Below are 16,175 nucleotides of genomic sequence, written 5' to 3' on the forward strand. Positions count from 1 at the left end.
TAAGGGGCTAATGAGATTAAGTCACCTCCAGCGCTGAAGCAACTCACATCTTCATAAGAAATCTCCAGTGATTTCTTCCGTGTACTGACTCCTTTTTACTGGAGTCTCTATCTATTATAGGAAGAAAAGGCATATTGTGGGGAAATAGATGTAACTCTGCTATAACTAAAATAATGGCACAGCTGCAGCATGGCCATGCTCTGCCAGCTCTTGTTCTTCCAGGTTACCTGCGTGTTGGTGCCTTGCAGCAGAGTGATAAATAGGATACAGTGCAGGTGTGTCCTAGTTGCAGAGGTCTTTGCGGCCCTTACAAGAAGCAGTTTGTCAATTTTTGTGGTTGTCAGAATGAGTAACTGGTTTCTATTTGCTGATTTTACTACATCTTTGCAGTATGGGGCAAGTAAACATAGATGCACAAATTATGCACTCTTGCAGAAAGAGGAAGCTTTTTTTTTGGAAAGGGGTGGAGACACTAAATTTCCTCATTAGTCCTCACCTGCCTCTGAAAAATTACTTGGAGTGCTAAGTTTGGATTATTTAGCTTGAATTTGTGCTTTTAGCAGTTCAGGCAGAGGTTTTTAAGCAGTTATAATTAGATTCACAATACAACTCTGCACATAAAATTTAAGCAAATCTCAAAAGTTGTGTAAGGGATCTAGTTTTATCAAAATGCCAATTAATTTGTCCATCTGTCTCACACTAAGTCTATCCTCTTTATTGCCACTGCACATGTGCATTAAAATATTACAAAGTCATAGGATTTTACGTGCATAACCTACTTTAGTCCCAGACAGGATACAGCATTCCTTGGCAGATACTCATAAGTTCTGGTATAATTTTAACTGTCCCAGCAAACAGGCTGTCTACCACTTCCTTTGGGAGTGTGTATCACAATAACCATCATCTTGCTTAAGAAAGAGTCAGCCTACACTTCTCCCTGTAACAATCATTTTGAAGTTAAAACAGGGGACAATGTACTATAATCTTCCCAAAGGTTACAACAACAAGCACTCTAGTCTCATCGGAAGTGTAGACGGGATTTGGGTTTTATTTTGGGGTTGTGTCTCACTCCATGTGAAGAGGTCAATGTCTCCGAGCCTCAGTGACCTCATTTGTGGGACTGTGATGAAAATTACCCGGAAATATGTACAGCAAGGCATTTTATAACTGAAAATTGTTATTTTTAAAACCAAGTGAAGCCACTCAGTATTTTAAAGTTTACACAGCCAAAAAATCAAAATAAACATACCAAAAATAAACAGTTTCAGATAAAATATAAAACATTTTGAAAATAATAACAAATAAACCTTCTTCTGGCCTTTAAAATGATTTTTTTCCTGTTGCTCTGTAGATATCTGATGCATCTATGGATTCTAGCATGTTTACAGACATGTTCTTATAATTTCATCAGAGAGCTTGAGTTTAGGTGATGGCCACTCTTTATCTGCCCAAATTAAATCAACCTCAGTTAACTGAGGTTTATTTCCTGAAATTGATACCTGTCTTTGGGACTTATACCTGCTAACATAACTTTTTGAATTAGCATTGGTATTTGTGGCTTTGCCTAAATAAGTCACCCTTTCAAAATTTATTGTTAATAAATTTCAATCATTCATTCACTACCAATCTGAACAAGGTTCCCCAACTGGGAGGTAAGGATAAGCACCTCCAAATACAAACAGAAAGCATACAGAAGGCTGCCTTTTTTTTTTTTTGTAGCAATTAAGCACTACATTGTGACATGGAATTGCTTCATGATAGTGGTCTAGTTTGTTCCGGTATTTTACCTGAAAATTTTGATGGAAATGAAGTGTTTAAACTTGTAATCAATAGGACTCATAGAAACACTCTTTTAGCGTCAGAGAATTGCTTTCTAATAAACTGAAAGATTTGGTAGCTGCTTAAGGAGTGTGGATGCCATTCAGCTGTTCTGAAATACCTGCAGCACATAGCTGTCAAGCTGTGGAATTTGCGTCATTTCAAAACTGAAATCTTTTACAGAATTGAAATTTTTTAGGGCATTTTACTATCACTGTTTAAAGGTGAAAATGGATATCCTTCTGGTATTGTTGCTTAGGTTGGAATGCATTTTTAGTAAGCCTAAACATTATCTCAGAATGGTTTGGTCATTTAATCACAGCTAACTGTGCTGGCTGCTGTAACATGTACTGTGCTACAAGTGTGTTATTATTCATGTTACAGACATTTATCAGATATTTATACAGATATATATGTATATCCAGATAAACATCCGGATCTTAGAGGAGGGAACATGCTTAGTGTTATGTGGCATGCCTAGCCTCACACCCTGAGATTCATGGGGTGAATTTGGTCCCGAGAGCCTGGGAAATGAAGTGGGAGGAGGATGCCTGTCTGCTTCTCTTTTTATGGATGCTTTGTACAGGTCTCTCTGTGACAAGAGGGTGATGAAGAACAGAAAAGGGATGATAAGGAGTGTAAAATGCAGTTCTTGTAGTATTTGGGCCTATCTTCCATGGCTACTGCCCCTGGCCCGGGGCACTGGTCACTGGTTGGGGGAATTAGTGTGGTGACATTAGTGACTGGACTCTATAACTGCTTTGTTTGAGCAGGGCTTGACCATATTTCTAACCTTGCACAATATGTAGACTTAACCAGTTAGGAAGGCAGGTGCTTTGCCCAGCCTGTCCCTGGATATGTATCTGCAGCACAGCTATATGCCAATATGCAAACTTGTCCTAGCTTCAGCTCACAGCAACACCCCAAATCAGGCAAGATTATGGACCTTCTCAAGATGCACACCTATGTTCCTGCACAGAAAACCATGTTTTTATGCTGTTAGTACCTACACCAGAGCAGAGACAGCCACACATGTGCTTTCAGTGGTGAAATCCCGCTTGGATTCCAAGTTATGGCTCAGGTGAATGCCTGTGTGTAGACAATACCCTTGCAAAAGGAGTTTTTAGCCAGTTATGATCTAGGTAGTGGGTGCAAATAGTTCACTGCTCCTCTCCTGCAAGGACCAAAGGCTGGAGAAATGGATACTTTAGAAAGAAACTTGTTCAGACAGCTCATCAGAGCATCTTCTGGTACAAAGGAGCAATTTTCCTCCATATGGAAGATTCTTTGTGGCCTGCCTAAAATGTCATGTTATGCAAGATGCTATGCAGTGCACAGCAGACAACAAGCCAGAACTTCAGAGCAATGACTGTTTTTGAAAACTATGGCACCTATAAGACAAAAATGAGTATAATATATTTGGGCCACTAGTGGACTTGTTTTTGAGACTGTGTAAAGCTGTATGACTTACTTTGCAGTGCATTTTTGCCTCACATGGCCACTGCTGAGCATAAAGACAGCTCAGTTTTGAGTAGATAAATTTCTCTAGTCAAATGTTTCAAGTTTTAAAAACGGCCATGGTCCACGTGGAGTCAGGGCTCCTGGAAAGTTTGAAGAAGCTCTTCCTGGCTTTCTCGCTCTCAGTTCGTTTGAGATTCTTGCTACTAAGAATTCCCTTTTGAAGAAGGCAAAACATGAGTGGTAATACTTAATGTATTAAGTTAATATATTAACTCTGTGGCTAGTTATTTTTTTTAAGCAAAACGATAGCTTCTAATGAAAACTGCAAATATGAAATAATGATGACCTCGTATATATGGAATGGAAAATTATTTATTTTGTTTCATGGTTACCATTTTTGCATCCTAGTAATAAGGAAAGATAACATTCACTCTGATTTATGAGAGAGAAATCACTTTTCTTTCCTGTCTCTTCATAGAATTTTTATGCAACTATTATTATGACACAAGTCGTGCCACCTATATGGAAAATATCTCCCCCTCAAAAAATGCATTACCCAAAGAATGACATACTAGGAGATAGATGCATTATAAATATCCTCTAGAAGGTGATTATCACTACGCAATTATGCATTAACTGGCACTCATCATACACATTCTTCTGTGTAATAGGGATTTATCAATTTGGTCATCACTCATTAATTTTCAAGGTGAAATTTCTAGCATTCAGTTTGAGTATTTGTAGAAATATTTCTGTGGGTGGTTTGCAAGACATCATCTGCATTTAAATGTCTGATAAAAAATATGTCTAATTTGACAGGACTATTGCCAATTATTTGGTGTGGAGGATGGTTTATTCAAGGTTATTTAACCTCAGCAGACGCTTTCAATATCGGTGGCTGGAATTTTCTCGGGTAAGTTAGTGCTTTTTGTGTATTTTCAATGGTACTATTGTCTGCACTATTGTTTTCCATTATAGCTGCTGTTTTGTGTTGCTTATGCCTTTGTGAAACATGAAATGTTTTCCATGATGAATCCAGTTCTTGAGTAATTCTTAGGGAGTTGGAGAACAGATTTCATCTAAAACAAGTAAGCCATACTTATTCTTGTGTATTGTAGTAAGGAAAAATACGTCTTTTAGAATACACTAAGGATTTTTCACACCTCTTGTTTAAAAAGCTTTTTGTTTTTTAAAGCTATTGAGCCAGAAACTTGAAAGTTGGAAAGTTATTTTGTGCTGGGTCTGCATCCTGTGCTGTCTCCAAAGGGTCAAAAACATTTGGCCAACATCTAAGGTTTTGAAAAACAGCTACTTTCATGCATGCAGGAAAACAGCTGTGGTAAAACGAAACTTTAAGATAACATCTTCTCCGAGCTTGCTCAAACCTCTTTTGCACTCTAATGCCAGCTATACATGGGCTATAACACAAAGTCGTTCAGGTATCTCCCAACTCAGGGCTACAGATACCTCAGAAGTGTTATACTTTCCAAAACAAGGCATGACATCAGAGCTAATTAGCTGTTAATTAATATAGACATTTATGTATAAAACAAATATACTTGATGAAGATCCACAGTGATAATTTTGTGAGTGCTGTGGGAGCACTTGAAGCAAACCAAGACTGAAACTGTACCCGAAAGGTGCTTTGCCTCCCCTTTGTCTGCAGGGAAAAGCAGAAAGCTCCCCGAGCAGCAGCTTATTATTGGTTTTATAGGTGAGCTTTTTGCGTGTTGCATTGAAAATTAGCTGCTTGTTAACATCCTGGAAAAAGGTAGCAATTCTCGTCACAGTGCTGCCAGTGGTCTGACAGGACAGGATGGCTGCTCTGTCCTCCCTGGCCAGACTTGCACATGGTGTCGTTTTTGAGGAGCACTGGACTAGTTTTTGAGTTGACCAGATATCCAAGATTAATCTGCAGTAGCTTGTTGGAAACTGCACACACAGACACAAAAAAAGCAGGCTCTGCTTTTCAATCCATGTTCAAGTCATTCTTGTAAGAGATGCCAGGTTCTTTATGCAGAAAGGTGAGAGCACGTCTGTCAGACCCACCGCCACAACTGTGTCCCCTCCTGACTTGTTTCCTGTTAGACACGTAAAATAGACTTGACCATTAACCAGTCTGGAAGAGTAATTTTGTTATACTACAGGCAGAAAAAAATCCTTGGAAGAAGCATCTGGGCTTTAGGTATTGTGCTTTCTGATATGCTAACTAGCTGCTGTCATTCTTTCTGTAGAAACTAAGGGAGAAATCTAATTCAAGCTGATTTAATGCTTATTAACATAATGTCTTCAAGGTTTCATGTAAGTGGTTGTGAAAGCTTGGGAAAAACACAGTAAGGGCAGTGAGTCAGCAGTGCGTTCGCATTATCTGCCTCTGGGACCTCGTGCTGTAGAGTTAGTTAAGTGCCGTGAAGAGCAATAGCTAGTAGCTAATAGCTATAGTTAAGTACAGTGAACAGCTCAGGGAAACAGATTTGACAGGTCAGCAGAGCGGTAGGAGAGGAGGAACAGAAGTCCAAGGCAAACTTACTGTTGAGCAGACTTGTTTAGCCAGAGGCTGGAGGACCAAAGCCACACAGGTGCTCTCCTGTAGAGCCTTGTGGCCTTTTGTAGGGAAGTGAAGAAAACACTGAATGACTAATAAAGTGGCATGTCCACAAGATTCGATCAGTTAGTCTTAAAATGAAGGATATATTTTATTTGTTTATTTATTATGAAGTAACCTTCAGTGAGCCTCACATATCATATTTTTTCACCATGTTCTCGTTTTCTATCACTGGCTTTTACATCTTAAGCGCAAAAGCCTTGACGTCAGGGCATTTAAACTAGTTGGCATTTTGCGAAGAGAGGAGAAAAAGAAATAAAACTTTCAGAGACTTCAGGTTAAGAAATAGGACAAACCTGCTGACTCTAAAGGAGATGCCTTGACTGTCAAATCAGTCCTCTGTGTTAGCTATTTGAGTGCTAGCAAATGTTCAGCGGCTCTTAGGGAGATTAGTTAATTGAGTTGTGGAGCTCTAAAGTGACAGGGAGGGCTCAAAACATGCTATTTATATTCACTATTACTACCTGGAGTACTGCATTTTAGAGTGGACCATTAATATTAGAAGGATGAATCTGAGGGAGCTCTAGTCGGCTGTTGGCTGAAATAAATATCAATAAACCAGCTAAAAGATTTAATCTCTTCCTCTCAGCTCTATTTTTATTGGTTATCCAGCATGTATCATATTTCTGCCCTCTTTATACTCAAACTTCCCTGTAATAATAACAATAATTATTATTATGTTATTGTAATAATAATATGCCGTACTCTAAAAGTCAGCTCTGTCCCCTGGCTCTGTGTTTAGTGTATAGTCAGATCTTTTGGAAGGAATTTCAAGCTCTGATGACTAATGCTATGACTACCCTGCTCTCCTGCATCAGAAAAAAAGAAAAGCTCTGTTGTGGTTTTGTTTGGACTCTGGAGAGAAATTTTCTTGGCTATGTTTATTATTGTTATTGTTATTATTATTGTTATTATTATTATTATTAAGTGCTATGATATATAGATATATCTATAGATATAAATACTGACATACTGCAGTGCTTTCTCTCTCTGTTTCTCTCCCCATACACATATAATGTGTTGAAGGTTTTGGAAAAAAAGTTTATTTTCATATTTGGCTCTGTTTAGGTAATTATTGTCTTTTTATGCATTGGTTTGCCTATTTTTTTTTTAATAAAAGCAGTGTTCTTTCTGTCATTGAAAATCTATTAGTGCACATACAGTATTAATAAAAGCATTTATAAATGCAGTTCACTGATATGAGTCATTGATTAAGCCTAATTGCAGACAATATGATGGAGAAAAATCAATCTTTGAACTACCAAAATATCTGACCTTCAATTGCTGAGGGTTGAGCTGGTCTGGAATTTTCCAATGAAACCTTCTCCTGCTGGGGAAAAAATAAATCCAAAAGCTTTAGTTTTGCCAAAAGATTCAAATCATCAGTTCAAAGAGAAAGAACACTGAGGCAACGGAAAAATTCAGTTACAGATAAGTCCAGAACAGCTCTATATAGCGTGTTTCATAAGGACTAACTTAATTTTCATGAGGCTTTTCTCCCTTGTCAATGGAGAAAGAGAAGCTTTCTCAGGAGACATGTTGGTCCAGGGATTGTCTAGAGTAGTCAGTATATCTCCAGTGACTTCAGAGACACTACAAAGCTTAGTTTAAAATTAGCAGTCATGAAGGTCGTCCTATATTACTACTGTATTATTTCTAAAAAGTTTAAATTTTTATAACCTTGAGATCGTGAAGATTTGCCTTAGCAGATGATGGAAACAGAAATAACTAAAATGTCATTGCTATGGTTTCTTTTTGATATCTGTCTGACAAATGGGCTTTAGATTATATTGTATGTACACAGACTTGCTCTCCATAAACAATATGATGTTATGACCTGCTGTGTGTCCCTGCCAACAGGTAATCCATGGAACCACAACTTTACTGCCCCAGTGGGATAAATGTGTGGATCTTGTTGAAAGTGCACTCCCTTACGTTGTGGGTAAGATGTTTGTGAATGCCCATTTTCAAGAAGACAAGAAAGAAATGGTGAGTCCGCCTAGTCGAAGAGAAAACTGAATAAATATCAAGAACCGACACCTTTCCATCCACCTGGGCCCATACTTCTTTCCATGGGGGATTATCCGGACAAATATGTAGCCAAACCAAAACTGGGTTGAACTTTCACCACTAATTTGCCTACATCACATCAAATCAAATAAGGGTGGTCAGACAGGGTAGGAACAGAGCTAGGGTATTACTGAGGAAAGGTTTAGTATAACTAGAGTAATTAAGTATCGTAGAGTTCTGTGAACTTAGTGTGTTTACTGAGTAAGTAAACTGCAGTCAAGAGGGCTAGAGACATATACCGAGCATTTATATTTATGTTTCAGGACTTTTTCATTCAACTGTGAAGGAAAGTATTCTTCCACATGGTCCAGAGATTAGCTTTTACCCAGACAGTTATCCTTGCTAGAAAACATCAAGCATTGCTATGTTACCGCTTCCCCTAATAACATTTTCAAATGATTAATTACCCTTCACAGTCAGTTACGACTTATTTCTTGTTCATATACTTCTCACAGGATTTTTCAATATCTGTTTTTCCAGCTGTTGATTTTCCCAATAGTGATCAGTTTAAAATTAACTAATACAGGTATTGATCTTAGTTCTGAGCGCTGGAGAGGCCCAACCATTTAGGAAACATCTCAGAAAGCATCCTGCCTTGGGGGAGACACCTCTGCAATAGTCCTATGCAGCCCTGGCTCACTGGCTTCAGCTTGTTTGACTGGCTTGACCATTTCCTCAGCCTTCTCCAGAAATAGTTGTTAATGACTCACAAAAGCAGACAGACCATTACGCTAATTTGATTTGGTGAAGCCTTTATGCTATGTGTTTTCTTCGCAGGTTCGCATTTCTTTTGTCAGATTCCTTTCGTTTTTTTTTCAGCTCCCTGACTCTTTATGGCCTTTGTAATGTGCTATTTGCTAATTCATGGGCAAGGACATTTCTGGGATACTAAATGATGCGACCTCTGTGCAGGATGGGGAGAGAAGGAATATAAGAAATGTACCCTTTATTGGAGGACAAGCATTTGTTCTTGTGTATATATCTAAGGGAATTAAAGGAAGCTGAGAGAATTAGAGAATGGTTTTCTGTTGAAATGTGAGCTAATGAAAATACCTATTAGGATGGAAATTCCTTTCAGATCAAACCTTTGAAAAGCTGTGGAGTCAGAATTCACAGTGGCATCCACAGCAGGTAATGGGTATAAAATTTACAGATCACAAAATTCAGACTTGCAGTGAACTGTCCCTGGAGATAAAAATTACATGCAGGTGAAATTTGTTGCATTCCTTTTAAAAATGTGTTTTTCAAGTTAATTATTTGGTTAATGTTATTTTTGTTTTGCAGATTTTCAGTTTTATTTTCTTTCTTAGACACTAAGGAAACATTTGAAAAAAATGCTCTGATGGTACAGATTTCTTTACTGGCTCATGAAATGTAGCTGCCTATGATAAGTAAATCCTTAGTAATGGTTAGTGTGTGCTTTTTTTTTTCTTTTTTTTCCCCCCCAGATTTTGTCATCGATGTTTCATACCTTGCCTGCTTCTCTCTTCTTTTTGATCAAGAAAGACATTAGCTGTGTCTAAATATAGCACTGTTTCTAATCCACAGTGCCTGCAGTGTTTCTTTCAGCTACGCCTGAGCAGTTCCTGTAATAACTTTGATAGCAGGAATAGGTTTCTCCTCCAGCCCCCTGCAACTACAGCTGGTGCATAAAGCCTAAGTGTACACCAGAGCCCAGCTGAAGAGCTTGAGTCTGAACTTGTAACCTCCAAATACAAGGAGTTCACCTCATTAGTGCACTGAGGTAATTGAGCCAGTGCTCTGTCATCAATATCTTGAAGTTATCCTACTCCCTGGGATGCACTTCTCTGTGAATCTTGACTATTTAGTCATATTTTATGCTAGAACTGTTCCATTTGTCTTATATGGTCTCTAAAAATGAGAAAAAAAAGGGTAGAAAAAAATGCATAATCAAGGGAGTCTGCTATGTTATTTTTTTTTTCTGTCTTCATCACAATTAAAGAACAGTTCCAGATTACAATATACATAAATGACAATTTAGCTAAAGGTAGCATTGCTTTCCAGGGCTTAGCTTCCACCATTACTGACAATTGAGAGCTACCAGATATACAGATTAAAGTTACATTTCATTTTTCTTTTTAATGTAATGTAACTGATAACACAAAGATCCAGTAAGTCTTTGCAAAAAGATTATCTATCACACTGTGTGCTATCTCAGCTCTGGTGCTGTCCATGATAAAGGCAGCAACTGCTGGATCCCCCTGATCCTTCCTCCTCACTGTATTCGTAGTGGTTATGTGTGTCATGAGGGTCATCCATTGATAAAAATAGAAGCAACTGACTTCATATATCTTTGATCTGTACCACCAGACAGATGTATAGGCCTGAGGACATTTCTGCTCTTTAGATCAGTGTGATGATTTTCTTAGCCATGAGATCTCTCTGTCGTTTCAGACTTTCTTTTATTTTTTTCTGCCTTTTTTCCTTTTCCTTTCCCCTTTCCCTTTCCCGTTTTCCTTCTCTTTCTTGTTCTATTTCTATTTGTTCTTTTTTTCTCTCTCTCTCTTTCTCTTTTGTCTTTCCCTTTGTTTTTCTCTTTATCTGTCTCTTTTGACATGCTTGTGGTTTAGTATAGCAAAAGAAGGTGATTTTTCCAAGCTTTACACAGACACAAATTATCACAGGTCCTTCAAGAGCCAATGCTGCTGAGTGTTCTGAGAGGCAGTCTCCATCCCCTCAGTAAGTAAACCATAGGAATATTTCAGAAACAGAGCTTCTTAGGTGAATATTTGAATGCTGCTCTGTATTTGGATCATGATACTGTTGACCTAAATCAGAAACCTAAAAAGAAACTTATCTTGACAAGAAGTATCTGAGGTCTGTAAAAAGGAAAGAAACCATTCTTCAAGAAGGAAGAGGACTTAGTGTAAGACCATTCATTGTCATTCTGCCATAACTTATTTTACTGGGAAGGACATTGTTATGTGTTTTGCAGATGGAAGAGTTAACTGAAGGAATTCGCTGGGCTTTCATTGACATGTTGGAAAAGGAAAATGATTGGATGGATTCTGAAACAAAAAGGAAAGCTTATGAAAAGGTAATCAATATATATGGGGGGTAAAATCTTGTCACAATGAACACTTTGGAAATTGCAATTTGGCTTGAATAAGAACAGGATGTCGTGGACTACATTTGCGGTTCCAAATATTCATTGTTTTATTTGTGGAGGGACAGTTGCCTCTTCTGTTTTGATAGAACCTAAGCAGTCTGTGCTCCTCCTCCTGCCTGAACTTATTTTTCTTGTTTGTTCTTCCTCCCATTCTGATGCTGGCTCATATAGACTGTGTGCTGATTTCTGATTTGCCTCTACAGTCTTTCTTAATAAAGTCCATGTCTGTGATGGGGTGTTGGGTGTGCCACCCAGCTACAAAATAAAAGTGTCTGAAATATCTGAGAGTTCAGGGAGTTTGGTATAGAGGTGGAGGCTCCATCTTAGAAGGGGATACAGGAAGAGTCCATATGTAGTACCATTGCTGGTGTAGCCTTGGAAAGCCCATCCCGAAAGCCAGCTTCCTGGAGGAACGTGATCATCCCAGCTGAACAGCAATGTCCTGATGGACTGATGCCAGTTATGAAGTGATACAGTGAAAGCAAGTGATACAGACAAGCATTACCTGTTCTGATATCTTCCAGATGTGCAATGGGATGTCACTGAATTAGCAAATACACTCTCTGAAAAAAGTGGTATGCTGAACTATTCCTGTGTGCTGTGTTTGAATAAAAATGGTGGTGTTCTGATTTAAAAACAAACATCGACTTCAAAGCTCTTCTGATAATACTGGAGAAAAGGCTTTTCAGACAACTTATTATTGGGAAGTTTTAAGATTTCACATATAGCTGGTTCAAATTTTATACATGATGCCCTTCACAGAATTAGAAATGAAACAGCTGGGCGAATGGATCACCAAACTCTAAAGAAGGTGGAGAATAGCAAGATGCAGTTTTTTTTGCTAGCCTCATGGCAAATGGACTGTAGATATTATTTCTTACTGGGTGCGATACTTTTTTCCTAAAATAAACCCTTAGAAATATATTGATTCTTATTTTACAAATTTGACAAATTAGATGCAGACTAAGACAAGGAGGATTCTGTATTTTTTTCCTTAGTAACAACATATCTGTAAACATACCTGATGATTGTTTTTCTAGCAAACAATCATCATGTTCAAGCTCTATCTGCCTTCCAGCACAGAAACAACGCAGAGGTTCTGTCAGAAATTCATAAACTCTCTAAAAGGCTCTCCCTTTCCCATCTTGAGAAAGTGGTGTCCAGAAAGCAAGTTAGATCTTTGGTAGATGGAGGTACCTCTGTTGATTTGTTTAGGAAGCTTATGGTATTTTGCTGCCAATTTAGGCGTCTCAGTTAAGTTTCTGAAGTTGATGGGGTGAATCTGGGCTGAATAGTGTGTGACAAACTAATTCAAGCTGTACAATATAAATACTGCTACATGCCATAGTGCTATGAATAGGAAATGGTTTAAACCCATTCTCACTGATTTGAAGGACAATTTTCTAGTTTTCTGGAACAGAAACAGGATTAGGCTTATACGACACAAGCAAGTATTACATAATGACTCAGTGCAGCAGCAATTATGCAGCAACAGAACATTCTTGCAGAATACTTTTTATTAGAGCAAAATAGTATCTTGACAGCTGAGATAACTGATGCATTATGTTAGAGACAAGAAGTCATGTATGATATATGCCATAAAATATTATGGTGAAAGTAAGAAACCAAAACTATACTTTGAAGTCTAACTGACATATGGTACAAATATTTTAAAATAATTCTTAGCGTATTTCATTGTGCTTTTTTTCATGGTGAAAATTACCCTGACTTGTTTATTTTAAACTAGTGCTTGGGGGACTTCTCTTGTTTGCTCTTTTTTTCAGAACATTATCCAAATAGTACCCAGCTTTATTACAGAGCGCAGTAGGATGCTGCAGGTAACTTCTTTCAGATGGAAGGCCAGAAAGGACCCTCTAGTTTGAACTCCTGTATCAGCAAACTATAGCATTTTAGCTAGTTAATACTGAGTTGAGCCCAACACCACATAAAATAACCGTTCCAGTTTTTTGTGGCTATAGGAGCCTCCATGGAATTTTTATTCAGATACTCTTCTTGGAAACAAATCTCAGTCTGGTGTGATTATCTTCTATTTGTTTCTATTAACAGAAGTTAAAATGCCACATACTTTATTATTATTAGTTAAGAAAGCGAATCGTTGGGCAAAGAATGCTTGCTTTTTTTACTTCTGTTTTTATCAGTAATTCTGAAAGGTCCCTGTCGAAGGAGGTTAGGCCTCATTCCCAGTTATGGATGAGAAACAGAATCAGAAAACAGTCTAATGTCAAAGCTGAGGCCAGAAATGCCTTCCAGCTTTCCAAGTAGCAGATTGCTCCATCCGTTCTCTTCTAACAATGCAGGGTTGAGTTGCTACCTAACGTGCTAGAATGGAACTGTATGAAGATTGCATGGAGATGGCTGTGATTTATATGTTTAACTTTTCCTCAGTATTTTGAATCTTTTTTGAATTATGGAAAGCTCTGGAAAGAAAGGAACTGTAGAAACATTGTCCTTGTGTTCATTGGCCACGCTTCATCCAATCAGTTTATTTTGTCTTTAGCCCTCTCTTTAACCCAAGGTACATTTGTCTCATGAGCAATTTTTTTACCCATTTCCTGAAAGAGGAATAAGATCACTGCAGGGTCTGGAAGTCTCTACTGTGAGCATGGAATGCCTTCCTGGTGAAACACTGCATGTCAGGTGTCTCTTCTGTTCTCCAAGGTGATTGTAGCTCTCTCCATTTAGATGACGACTCTGTACTGCAAAGGACTCCATAGGCTTTAAAGAGCATAACTGAAAATCCTCTCCATAATAGGGATACTCACTGTTTCGCATGATTTCTGCTGCTTGCTGCTCAGATCATCTGATCTCCACCCTCTCCTGTGCGCTTGACCCCGGCCACCCTATATTCCTTGCTGTCAGCCTGATGCTTTGCAATCAAAGGGACCATCGACTTCTGAAGGACTTACAAAAGGCCTTCAGGTAGAATCAATACTTGGGTTTTGCTTTAAGCTGCCTGTCAGCTCCTTCTAAACGCTGAAGCCTTTGTCAGTCTGTGACTCACTGCGTCATTTCTGTTGTTTTAAGTTACTCCAAGGGGGACACCCAGTGCTTCTTCAGTTCAGTTTCTCTAATATGGTGACCCCAGAGCACAGTAAAAGGATCAAATTAACCACTACTATTCTATGTGATACAGGCAACATTTTTCGCAGCTTTGATCTCTACGAATCATCTTCTTAGTCCTCATACACTTAGGAGTTAAGGTTTGTGCTTCCTCTGTAACAAGACAATATAATGAGATAACATCTAATAATTTTCTCCTCTGTTATCCTGTTCTATTCTTCTCTTCCCATGATAGAGGCACAATTTTAAATGAGATAATCTGAAAGCCATTTGTAAAGGAGGCTTTTTAACAGATTTAGGTGATCTACTCCATTTTATCATGCAGTTCTCACCTAATTCTCTGGATGGAGCTCATGCTGCTTCCAAAGAGTCTTCGACTCAGAGACCAGCATTTGGCACTGCGCTCGGATGTGCTTGTTTTCTGCCCTGTCCTTCCTCCTCTTCTCTGTCTTACAGTCTAACAGTTTTTTACTCAGTATTTGACCATAATCAGAAATTTGTTTAAATTGTGCCCATTAACCTCCTGAATTCCTAATGGAGATTGCCGATTTTTTTTAAAAAAAGTCCTCTTCTTGCTCTTTTAACATCTCTCTCTTGTAAGGGTCATTATCTTTTTTCTTTGTTTGAAAAAAAAGATAATTCAACTGAGTGCAGCTGCAAGGGTGCATCTGGCAATTGTCTTCCAGTATCTGTTTTATAAGCCACAGAGAAAGATGTTTTCCTCAGTTGCTCTTGCACTGGGCAATTTCTGAGTCCCCTTGCAGCCCTTGCCAAGGCTGGCAGAGGAGGTGGGGAGGGAACGAGGTTTTGCTTCCTTTGTTTTCCTTACAGTGAAGGTGGTGCAGACTGCGCAGGCACACAAGTGATATTGGCAGCTGCGCTTTGTAAGGGTGGACCACAGGGAAAAGGGGACTCCACACCTAAAACTCCCTTGGCATGGCTAGTGTGATCTGGGCTCTCATCTTTCAAATGGTAATTTATTGCTGCTGTTCTTCAAAGGACAATTTGGTGAAAGTTCATCACTGAGAGGTAGTATTATTCCATTTCCTGGGCAGGAGCCATTACTTTTTCTTAATCATTTTTTTTCCTACCTGAAATGCCCTTTGTGCTTGGGTTTAACTAGAGGCTTGAAAAAGAAACTTCTACAAAAGAGAAGCCTAGGAAAAAAAAATCTTTTTTTTTTTTTTCTAAAAGTTTGCAAATCTCTTGTAAAATAGCCTTTATCATAGGAACTTATCTTGTTGTTTCGTGATACTATTTTTAAAGCACAGATGGAAGGCCAAAACACAGATGAAAGGCCAAAAAAGCTTGTTTTTCTGCAATAAGACATAGCATTATTGGCCTCTGTAGGTCATGGAGCACAAATCCCAAGGTCACTGTACAATCAGTTTTTGCCTACTGAACTTGCCTGATGCTTGGCTCTATTTCTCTCTGAGGATGGTGTATGCGCAACATTTGTTCTCATCTCTCCAAGTCTGAAGATGGAGGCAACAGAACCACAGGAAAATATAAGGATATCGCTTAGCTGTGTGTCTCTCTCAGACAGTTAGATATCTTTGTTTAGCCTAAGGGGTTTGCTCTGCAACTTTGGAGAGCTGCAGTAAACTTCTCTAGACAGCACAGTGCGAATTAAGCCACTAACCCTTAGGAATTTAAGAGCCATGTGTGGAAATCCCAATTTAACAAAATACAGGTACTTAAAATGAAGTACGTGCCTGCGGTTTATCCCACTGAGGCCATTTGCTTTTGAGCCTGGAATTGAGTGGCCATGTTCAGCCCTCCAGTCAATCAGCTGAGTCCCTGTCATCGTTCCCAGCTCTCTGTGGCCCCTCGCTCTCCACGGCTGGGTTATTTCACCAAGAACATGACAGCCGCATCGCCCGGACCAGGGACCTGATGGCTGGCTCGGACAGTGGCCAAGCGGTAGCAGATGTTCAGAGATGAACATAAGGACAGGGGAAGCATAAAGTGATACTTTCCCACTATCCTCCCCTGGCCTCTGACAATCTG

General features: G+C 38.8%; 1 protein-coding gene across 1 annotated transcript in view; it reads left to right on the forward strand.

Moving 5' to 3' along the window:
* Positions 1-16,175, forward strand: part of PHEX (phosphate regulating endopeptidase X-linked) — a 93,831-nt gene that overhangs the window by 32,651 nt on the left and 45,005 nt on the right. The window contains exons 10-12 of the mRNA XM_088532716.1: positions 4,099-4,192; positions 7,745-7,873; positions 10,911-11,012. Coding sequence (XP_088388842.1) covers positions 4,099-4,192; positions 7,745-7,873; positions 10,911-11,012 — 325 coding nt within the window. The remainder of the gene's footprint in view (positions 1-4,098; positions 4,193-7,744; positions 7,874-10,910; positions 11,013-16,175) is intronic.

The sequence above is a fragment of the Tinamus guttatus genome, unplaced genomic scaffold, assembly GCF_059628265.1.
Source record: "Tinamus guttatus ecotype Peru unplaced genomic scaffold, ASM5962826v1 Tinamus_guttatus_pri_ptg000470l, whole genome shotgun sequence".
NCBI lineage: Eukaryota > Metazoa > Chordata > Aves > Tinamiformes > Tinamidae > Tinamus > Tinamus guttatus.